At 49.9% G+C, this 10,648-nt stretch overlaps 1 protein-coding gene across 1 annotated transcript; it reads right to left on the reverse strand.

The window, feature by feature from the left end:
- Positions 1-581: 581 nt before the first annotated feature.
- On the reverse strand, positions 582-7,109 carry LOC307246767 (uncharacterized protein). The gene is made up of 4 exons (XM_080022781.1): positions 7,043-7,109; positions 3,064-3,825; positions 2,822-2,851; positions 582-2,267 (listed from the first exon to the last, which is right to left on the reverse strand). The coding sequence occupies exons 1-4, from the start codon at positions 7,056-7,058 to the stop codon at positions 2,218-2,220; spliced, it is 858 nt and encodes a 285-aa protein (XP_079878907.1). The 5' UTR covers positions 7,059-7,109; the 3' UTR covers positions 582-2,217.
- Positions 7,110-10,648: the final 3,539 nt, after the last annotated feature.

Below are 10,648 nucleotides of genomic sequence, written 5' to 3' on the forward strand. Positions count from 1 at the left end.
TGCAAATTTGAGGAGCTTGACAGACTGGTGGCTGGAGGTGCAGCTGTTGGTGTACAGGGAGAACAGAGAAGAAGGCAGCCTTGAGGGGAACCGGTGCTGATGGTCCAGGAGTCAGGCGTGTTTTCCCAGCTTCACCCGCTGCTTCCTGTCAGACAGGAAGTGTGTGATCCACCTGCAGATGGAGTCAGGCACGCTCAGCTGGGAGAGCTTGTGCTGCAGAAGAGCCGGGATGATTGTGTTGAAGGCGGAGCTGAAACCACAAACAGGATCCTGGCGTCGGCTCCTGAGGAGTCCAGGTGCTGGAGGACGAAGTAGACAATACAACGCTCACCGAGGTGCGATGTTTTACACTGTGCCGATAAACATTTTACACCGTCGAAAATCTACTGAACTACAAGCTTCAAAATAAAAGCGTTGGTTGTAGTCTGCTTACTCAATGAGCCACAGGCCAAACACATCCAACTGTGGCACTTTTTAAATTGTTGAAATAGATGTGGCACTAGCAGCTGGAATTAATAATAAGAGTATAATCTACTGCCCTGTTCAGACACCAAAACAAACAGAACAAGACAAAGCCAACGTCAAGTTTAATTCATTTTTATTAAGCAATACTGTTTCACGTACATTCCTCCTCCAGTGTAAATTCCATTTTCATATCATTCAATTTCCAAAAAGAGAAACAAAAAATAAGGAATAATGAAGAAAAAACCCAAAAATAAGCAGTCGACAGAAGACGAGGAATCCGTCCTGGATTCATTATTTTGGGAACAAAATAGTTTAAAAGACAGAGACGGTGACGGTCGACCGATGTAAACCTTTAGACCTGATTCTAAACGAGATGAAGACACAGAAACATCGTCCCCATCTCTGAGACGTACAGCTCCAGTGTGGAGATCTATAGGTGGTGTAGATCCTACAGCTCCACCCAGAGATCTATGTGTCTGTGTGTGTGTGTGTGTGTGTGTGTGTGTGGGGGGTCTAACAAAGTGCTTGATTGACCACTCGCTTTTCGGGGGGGTGGGGGGGGGGGTGACTGCAGCCCTTTGTTAAAATAAAACTCGATTCTGACTCAGATCGGGTTTTCATAAACAACCAGTCACAGATCAGAACAACCGGTCGTTGCCGTGGTGACGGGCAGATCAGGTCCAGGCGGTTTAAGGCAAAAAGCTCCTGAAGGCGTTTAAAAAAAACAAAAAAAACCTAAAAAGTCTCAAAGGAGTCTTTCAAAGTGTCTCAGTGTGTGTGTGTCTGTCTGTGTCTGTCTCTGTCTGTCTGTCTGTCTGTCTGTGTCTGTCTGTGTCTGTCTGTCTGTGTCTGTCTGTCTGTGTCTGTCTGTGTCTGTCTGTCTGTGTCTGTCTGTCTGTGTCTGTCTGTGTCTGTCTGTCTGTGTCTGTCTGTGTCTGTCTGTCTGTGTCTGTCTGTCTGTGTCTGTCTGTCTGTGTCTGTCTGTCTGTGTCTGTCTGTCTGTGTCTGTCTGTCTGTCTGTGTCTGTCTGTCTGTGTCTGTGTCTGTCTGTCTGTGTCTGTGTCTGTCTGTCTGTCTGTCTGTGTCTGTCTGTGTCTGTGTCTGTCTGTCTGTCTGTCTGTCTGTCTGTGTCTGTCTCTGTCTGTCTGTCTGTGTCTGTCTGTGTCTGTCTGTCTGTGTCTGTCTGTGTCTGTCTGTGTCTGTCTGTGTCTGTGTCTGTCTGTGTCTGTCTGTGTCTGTCTGTGTCTGTCTGTGTCTGTCTGTGTCTGTGTCTGTCTGTGTCTGTCTGTGTCTGTCTGTGTCTGTCTGTGTCTGTGTCTGTGTCTGTCTGTGTCTGTCTGTGTCTGTCTGTCTGTGTCTGTCTGTCTGTGTCTGTCTGTCTGTGTCTGTCTGTCTGTCTGTCTGTCTGTCTGTGTCTGTCTGTCTGTGTCTGTCTGTCTGTGTCTGTGTCTGTCTGTCTGTCTGTCTGTGTCTGTCTGTGTCTGTCTGTCTGTCTGTCTGTGTCTGTCTGTCTGTGTCTGTCTGTGTCTGTCTGTGTCTGTCTGTGTCTGTCTGTGTCTGTCTGTGTCTGTCTGTGTCTGTCTGTGTCTGTCTGTCTGTCTGTCTGTCTGTCTGTCTGTCTGTGTCTGTGTCTGTCTGTGTCTGTGTCTGTGTCTGTCTGTCTGTGTCTGTCTGTCTGTGTCTGTCTGTCTGTGTCTGTCTGTCTGTGTCTGTCTGTCTGTGTCTGTCTGTCTGTGTCTGTCTGTCTGTGCGCTAGGCCGGGCGCTCCGCAGCGTCCTGGTACCACACGACCTGTTTGGGATCTGGGAACAGGAAGCGGAAGAACAAATCAGGTCAAAACGCATCATTATGAATTGATAATGAATCAATAATTGTTTATAAATATGAAATATTTCATAGTCAGACGGATGTTAAAACACTCAACCACAGGAGAGGCAGACAGGCAGACAGGCAGACAGGCAGAGAGACATGGTATATTACTATATTACTGTGGATATTCGTTACTAGATATTCCTCATGTAGATTACTGTGTAAATGTGTTCATGTGTATATGTGTACATTACTGTGTATGTGTGTACATTACTGTGTATGTGTGTACATTACTGTATATATGTGTACAATACTGTGTATGTGTGTACATTACTGTATATATGTGTACAATACTGTGTATGTGTGTACATTACTGTGTATGTGTGTACATTACTGTATATATGTGTACATTACTGTATATATGTGTACATTACTGTATATATGTGTACATTACTGTATATATGTGTACATTACTGTATATATGTGTACATTACTGTATATATGTGTACATTACTGTATATATGTGTTGTGCACATGGAGAACTGACCTTTCTGTTGCTTGCAGACAGTGTTCCATTCTAAAAGAAAGATGTTTACAGGAAAACATGTTCAATATCGAAATGTTGAAGTAGATAAAAACAAGACAGATGAATACAGCATTAAAATGTTGAATCATCATGACTCTGAACATGTTGATATTTAACAAAATATATTTTCCAATGACTCAAGTACATCAGAATATTCTTCGCCCATATTTTAAAATGAGTCCTAATGTCCTCGCAGGACGTACCTTGGGTGTGGTACTTCAAGGCTTCCACCAGGTGGCGACAGCTGAGCAGCAGCTTCCCGTTGCTCTCCTCGTCCTCTGGGCGTATCAACGGTGTGGGCGTGGCGGGCTGTGGCCCCTCAGGGTCCGATGTCTCCCGGGGGGCTTCTGACTCCCCAGACCCCTGGGGGCCGTCATCCGGCCCCTCAGAGCCCCTTCCCGCTGCGGGCTGGGGTGTGAGGGTGGCCGGAGCCTGGGGCGCAGGGCCCTCGCTGATGAAGCTCAGCCCCCACTGGTTCTGCAGCAGCACCCCGATGGCGGGCCGCTCCTCCTCGGGGACCCCGGCGACGGGCCCCGCCTTCACCTTGGAGGCGTAGCTGACGGCGGGCTGCAGCTTGGCGGGACTGTCCTGCACAGGGAAGGCGGGCGGCGGCCGCAGCAGCGCCAGGCCGGGCTCCGCCCACCGCTCCGCCCGCCGCAGCTTCAGAGCCCGCTCGTGCGCGGGGCCCTTGATGCCGCGACCCTTGTGGGGGCCCCGGCACTCCTTCTCCCTGCGGAGGGCGACCGCAGCCGGTCCGTCGTTCGGGTCGCTACCGGGCGACAACGGTTTGGTGGGGCGGTCGCCCCTGGCTACGCAGCCGCCGCACCCTCCGCCTCCTCCGCTGCCGGCGCCGGGCGAGAGGCGACGGTTCCTGATGTGCGGCTCCGAGTCGGTGTTGGATACGAGGGCGGCCGGGTCGCAGAGCCGGTCCGAGGCGCACACGCTGCTACTGGACTCCCATGTACCTGGAGAACACACAGGGCGGCCACGTTGACTCAGACTCAGGTGAACATTCCACCGTTAGCTTAGCACAAATGGACCCCCATACGGCGTCTGGTTTGGTCCAGTCTCACGCTGTGGCTAATATCTCTTTAGCCAACCCGTTAGCTGAGGGCTAACTGCGTTCAGACGCGCCCACAGCACAATTTAGTGGTTTTGGATTTAGGGTTCACGTCCAGATCAAAGGCGACTCCTCCCTAGCGCCCCCCTGTGGCTCAGCTGGAGCCGTGCATTCAGGACCCTCGTATCTGGGCTTGTGCCATCGCTGCGCCAAGCTCGAAAAAACATTTGCTGATCCGGGTCCGGGACACGATTCAGCTGGCGGCAGAATATATCAAAACGTCTTCTTTGGGCTGCTCCGTTAGTTGTCGCCACCGCGGATCATCTGCCTCAGACACCTATAATATATGAAAACTACTGACTATCAAGGCTTCCTGCTTCCTCATCCAGCCTTAAAACGCCGACGTTTTGAAACTCTACTTTTAGCAGATTTCAATTCCTAAGTGTCTAGCAACAGTCCCACTCAGGGTTCGAGTCCCGCCTGCTTTTTGCACTTAAAACCGGTTCTGTCCTTTAACGTGTCTTGTCTTTTTAGCCTTTGACTTCTATGCTTTTGTTCTTGACTTTACAGAATCTATGTCACGCTCATCTAAGGCTTTTACAACGTCCTCGTCAATGAGACGCACGTTTAAAGTCGTTTTGATTGACTTTAGAAAGCAAATGGCCGACGCTAGGTCAGTCTGCGTCAGCTCTTACAAAGCAGAGCATGTACGCTGCAATAAAGCCCTAAACCCTGACACCTACACCCTAAAACTCCACCAAGAAAACCAAGCCCTAAACCCTGACACCTACACCCTAAAACTACACCAAGAAAACCAAGCCCTAAACCCTGACACCTACACCCTGAAACTCCACCAAGACAACAAAGCCCTAAACCCTCAAGGCTCGACATAATGGTGGCCTGGTTGCCCTCAGCAACCAGACTGAGTTAACTGGCAACCACTTTGTGGCCTCTGGTTGCCCCCTTTGGCAACTACTTAACATAAAAAATAGGGACAGCAAATCAAAAAGCATGCACCCCAAAATAAATAAATGTTTTGCATTAGTGAAATATTGCTGTAACAGTCGGAACCAGAAGGCTGCACATGTGCCGGGTCAATTTGGGCGACTCGTGTGAATCGTCCAAACCGAAGCGGATCTAATATTCAAATGTTTAATTGGATGGAATGAGACGGCCCCCGAAATAAATCCCGCCCGCGAGCTCGCGGCCCGCTGGCTAATGCCCCGCAGCCCGGCACAGTCCGCGAGCCGGTGTTTGGGAACCTCTGCACACAAGGACATTCGCTCGGTGGTCGTCGGGTTTATTTCCCACTTTCGTCGCCGCATCCGTGTAAATACTGGACGTTGAGGTCGAACGCACACGTCACTGTGCAACAAACTGGATTAACTTACTCAACTTAACTGCTGTGTTAAGGTGTGAGTTGATGAGCCAACGTCAGCCAAATCAATCATAATCTATTTCTGGAATAGCTTTATTGTTTTAATATTTATTTTTTGGTACAACGGGGCTGAACGGCTGCTGTGCAGTGACAGTTTGACTCCAGCTGCAGGTTCCTATTGGCGCATTGAGCTTTGCAGGTTAATTATTTGCAGAGTTAAATTCTCGAGGAGGCAGACGATTAAACTTGCAAAATAAAACGGCGGGTTCACGGTCCAGCACAGGCTGTGGAACGGAATGTGGATCGGCGAGGCCAGTCAGACATTCGACGAGGTACCGATTTTGGATTGGACCCCCTCTGCAGCAGATCACCCCCAACCCAGGGAGTCCTGGCCCCGGGAAGGAAAGTAAGAAGCGTCTGAGCCGGGCGTCCCCATCCAACCGTAACGCTCCGTCACAGCAGACGCCCCCCCGGGTCGGCACACGGACCCGGGGGGGCCCACTCCCTCATTCCGTGTCTAGACATCTTAATACGGGTGGGGGGGGGGGTTCTGCCTGGAACTGGGTGTTATGAACCTCGGGGCCCGGCAGGCATCCGCCTCCTTCGCTTCAGTCAAGTCCGGTTTATTTCCGAGGCCCTTAAATGGCGGTGCGGTCTCACGGGGCTTCGCGGACCCGCGTTACACAAGAGAACTCGAGGCCCGACCTCCAGGTCCCAACACGGGCGAGAAAACCTCCCAGAGAACCTGCGGAGGAAAGCTGGAGGTGACGGAGGAGGGACCCCCCTGCAGGGTGAGCTGCAGGGTGGACCACATCAACACCACCACAAGGAATGTTTGAATCGAATTAAATAAAGATGAATGCGTCGTGTACTGTTCCAGGACGGCTTGTTCGACGCGGTTTAAATACGTTGTGTCGCTTACGAAGCTGCAACTTCATGATTTACATTTTTTCTTTTTACTTGATGGTTTAAAAAGTGAACGTTTCCAATTTGGATTCAGTTGTTGAAGCACCCGCTTGAAGCGCCCCGGGGCGCGGGGACAGGGGACGCGGGGCGCGGGGACGCGGGGACAGGGGACGCGGGGACAGGGGACGCGGGGCGCGGGGACAGGGGACGCGGGACGCGGGGCGCGGGGACAGGGGACAGGGGACGCGGGGACGCGGGGACAGGGGACGCGGGGACAGGGGACAGGGGACGCGGGGACAGGGGACGCGGGGACAGGGGACGCGGGGACAGGGGACGCGGGGACAGGGGACGCGGGGCGCGGGGACAGGGGACGCGGGGCGCGGGGACAGGGGACGCGGGGCGCGGGGACAGGGGACGCGGGGACAGGGGACGCGGGGACGCTGGAGGAGCCTGATCTCTGGACCTGGAAACCGTTTTATTTTTAAACGTTTCCGATTGTGCTTACGTCGCCATATTTGGCAGCTCGTCCGGTCCGGGGGACGGCCACTCGGCAGGAAGCGGCCGTGCGGGCGGTTCGGCTGCGATTCGTGTTCGGATTCGAACAACGACTCGTTCCAGACGGTTCGTTAGTTCCTTTACGACCGGAACCAGAGGGAAAGTTTCGTAACGGCGGCGGTCGGTCGGGGAGCTAGCGAGCAGCTAGCTCCATGCTAACGGCGTCGGAGCGCGTCGACGCCGCAAGTAAAGCGCGACCTTCCCGCGTGGAGGGGGGCCGCCGCGGCGTCGCCACGGCCGCCGGGCGCTCCGCTGCGGGCGGCGGGACGCGGCTCGTACTCACCGGGCTTGATGTGCATGTCGCTGGGCTCGGCGTGTCGGAGCGGGACGTGTGACCTGGAGCGCTGAGCGGGGAGGAAGTGACGTAGAGGCTGGGCGAGGGGCGGAGCCGGAAGTGGTGGTGTTTATGACCGGAAGGCCGTTACGTCACGCGTCGTTTAGGCGCGAAAGCAGGGTCGTTTGAAGATGAAGCTCATGTCGATGAGCTTCATCTTCTGACGTCACTCTCAATATTACATCGAATCACATCTAATTGCCATTCATTCCATTTTTACTTGTCATTTACTTTTCATGGGTTTTAACTTTAACTGAATGACATCGTGTCAGGATCCAGTGTTTGTCGTTGTCAACAGAAGCTCTGTTCTCATCACTGATCCAGGTCGACGCCCACACCGCCGCTGAGCGCGCTCTTCAGTCATTATGGGATATTTCATCCCTGGACGTTGTTTTCCAGTTCTACCGATGTTAATTCAATAACTCCAACGCGTCTGAGGCTCAAACGTGTATTTTTGATTGTGTATATGAGCACGTTTTAAAAGAACCTTTCAACACGTTTATTATGTATATGATGTCACACACAGTCCTGCTATCAAACACGGACCAACCAATCAGAGACGAGGATTCCCCACAGAGGCCGTGTGACATCGTTTGAACGTTTGTGTGCTGAGCGCTGCGGCAAATACCACATCAAAAACACTGTTTCTGGGTCCAAACACTATTTATTTTTAGTTTCATTCATGTGCAAATAGTGTAGGCGTGCACACACACACACACACACACACACACACACACGCACACACACACACACACGCACACACACACGCACACACACACACACACACACACGCACACACACACACACACGCACACACACACACGCACACACACACGCACACACACACACACGCACACACACACACACACACAATTTCATTCTGTCACAAATATTTATTTTGGTGGAAAGCATTGCAGCTGGAGTGTCAGGCTGATAGTTTTTGGACGTCATTGAGCTCAGTGATTATTCTCAGTTTGTTGGTGAACTTTCACTCCTTTCCTGCTGATTCCAGGTTCCAGACTCATTTGAAGGATTTGTTTTCAGTCACTTCACGTCCAACATGAAGGTGCTGAGAACGTACAATGTCCTCTGCGATGGAAACCACTTCGTCCTGCAGCTTCACCAGGAAAAGGAAGGAGAAGAGATCAAGCACCGAGGCTTCCCAGGACCAGGACCAGGGACCCGTCCTCATGGAAGTCCTCAGCTTCCTAGGAGAAGAACATTGAGATAGAAAGAAAGATACATATACTACTCACAAAAAGTTCGGGATATTGGGCTTTTGGGTGAAATTTCAGGATGAACATAAAATGCACTATAACCTTTACAGGTGAACTTCATTTGACCTTCTCTAAACTTGTGAATGCACACGTCCAACTGTTCAATGTTTCAGTACAGTAATGTTTCCCGTTCAGCTCCAACAAGGAGCTGAACGGGAACAACAGGTGTTTGATCCGTGAATCCACCAATAAATGTCCTGGTTCAATTAGAGTTGGTATTTAAACAGTCCTCTTCATTGTGAACAGTGGCCTGAGGAACCGCATGATGATGCCACTCAACTCCAGGCACATTTAAGGAAGTGAGAGGCACCAAGTGTCACGTCAGACCATTCAAAACTGTTGACATCAGCGTGGTCTGCGTGCTAGACCACCTGCAAGGGCACCTGACCACACCACCAGGCACAGGCATCATCGTCCTGCAGGGGCCAGGGAGCGTTGACGCTGGACGAGAGACCAGGGGCCTCAGTGCTGTTCTCTGATGAAAGTCGATTCACGTTGAGCAGAAATGATGGAGACGTCAAGGAGAGCGCTACGCATCAGCCACTGGTGTCACCAGACGAGCCTTTGGTGGTGGTGGTGTTACAGTGTGGGCAGGTGTGTCTGGTCAATACAGAACTGTCCTACACTTTGTGAATGGTACAGTGACAAGCCCATACTACCTGAATGACATCATTCATCCAGTCATTGTGCCCCTGCATGAACAACACAGGCCTCATTTCATCTTCATGGACGACAACGCTCCAGCTCATGGAGGTGGCATCATTAGGGAACGGCTGCTGGAGACTGGGGCACCTCAAATGGAGTGGCCTGCACTTTCTCCAGACCTGAATCCCATAGAAAACCTATGGGATCAGCTGAGTAACTCTGTGCCCCACAACCTCAATGACCTGAGGGCCCCCTTCAAGAAGAGTGGGGGCCAGGCCTCAGCAGACAATAAGTCGACTTGTGAACAGCATGAGACGTCCTTGTCAAGCTGTAACTGATGCTCAAGGGCACATGACAAGTTATTGAGACGTTGACATTTGTTGTTGTGGTAAAACCACCACTGTTGTTGGCTTTTATTTCAATACATAGTTTGAGATGAAGAAATCACCATTGTATCTTCTACTTAAATGCTCTACTTTCATCATATCATATCACTGTAGCGTGAACTTTTTACATTTTCCATAAATTTCACCCGAAAGCCAAATATCCCAAACTTTTTGTGAGTATATATATATATATATATATATACATATATACTCTGTGACACTGCTATGTATATATATGTACACACATACACACATTTTTTATACATATATATAAAAGACATAAAATCAAACATCTCTCCATCAACATCCGCATCTGGATTCTACTTCCGTTCCACTCACCTTCCTACGGAACCACGAAGTACATCACGAGGAAGAACAGGGCGTCGAACAACACGAACAGCCACAGATCGAACCAGTACGAGTGTCGGGGCAGACGCGGCGCGGCCGCCCCGCTGCTCACGCCGTTCGGGGGGCGAGGCTCCCGCTCCCGCTCCGGCTCCGTGGGAGTCATGGCGACGGCACTGGACTGCACCGCGCTTCACTTCCGCATAGTGGGCGGAAGAAGCAGGTGGCCGGATACCGAACCGTTCGTCAAAGTAAAAGCCCACCCCTCGATTGAAATCTTCAAATTATCCAAATATTGGTTTATAATAATAATAATAATAATAATAATTATTATTATTATTATTATTATTATATTCCGCAATAGTAATGACAAGAAAACACAATTTAAAACGTGTGTAGAGTCTTTAGCTAGTTGACTAAGTAAAAAAGTAGATTTCTCTTTGTTTCTTGTTCTATTCACTGATATTTCGGATCAATAATCATATTAAGACGGTACTTTATTGATCCCACTGAGTATCTGAACAAACAACAACAGGAGCATAATAAACAATATTTACAATGTGTCCAACTTTAATAAACCTGTTTCTTAATCATAACATTTCTCAAAATGATCCAAAAAGTGTAAAAATTAACACTTTCAAAAAATCTCTCTCTCTCTATATATATATATAGATACCATAAAGAATATAAATACATATTGATATTTGCTTCATTTGGCATCAGTTGTATTTTCTTTGAGTGAAATATTTCAAAATAAATTTTATTTATGAAAAACATTATGAATGAATGAGTCTCGTGACGACTACTTCCGCATTCTGGAAAACACGTGACGGTAACATCCGCGTCTCCTTCAAATTCAAAGCCCTATGCGAGTCCCAGACTGCAGGTGGTTTAGTGTGGGA

The sequence above is a fragment of the Zeus faber genome (genome assembly GCF_960531495.2).
Source record: "Zeus faber genome assembly, chromosome: 21".
NCBI classification, from domain to species: Eukaryota; Metazoa; Chordata; class Actinopteri; order Zeiformes; family Zeidae; genus Zeus; species Zeus faber.

What these genes read in the sequence shown, in the direction of transcription:
- LOC307246767 (XM_080022781.1), bottom strand. An exon ending in CTTGAAGTACCACACCCAAG is followed by an intron (nt 2,852 to 3,063) that starts GTACGTCCTGCG and finishes TCTTTCTTTTAG; the next exon opens with AATGGAACACTGTCTGCAAG. An exon ending in TGTCTGCAAGCAACAGAAAG is followed by an intron (nt 2,268 to 2,821) that starts GTCAGTTCTCCA and finishes TCCTGTTCCCAG; the next exon opens with ATCCCAAACAGGTCGTGTGG.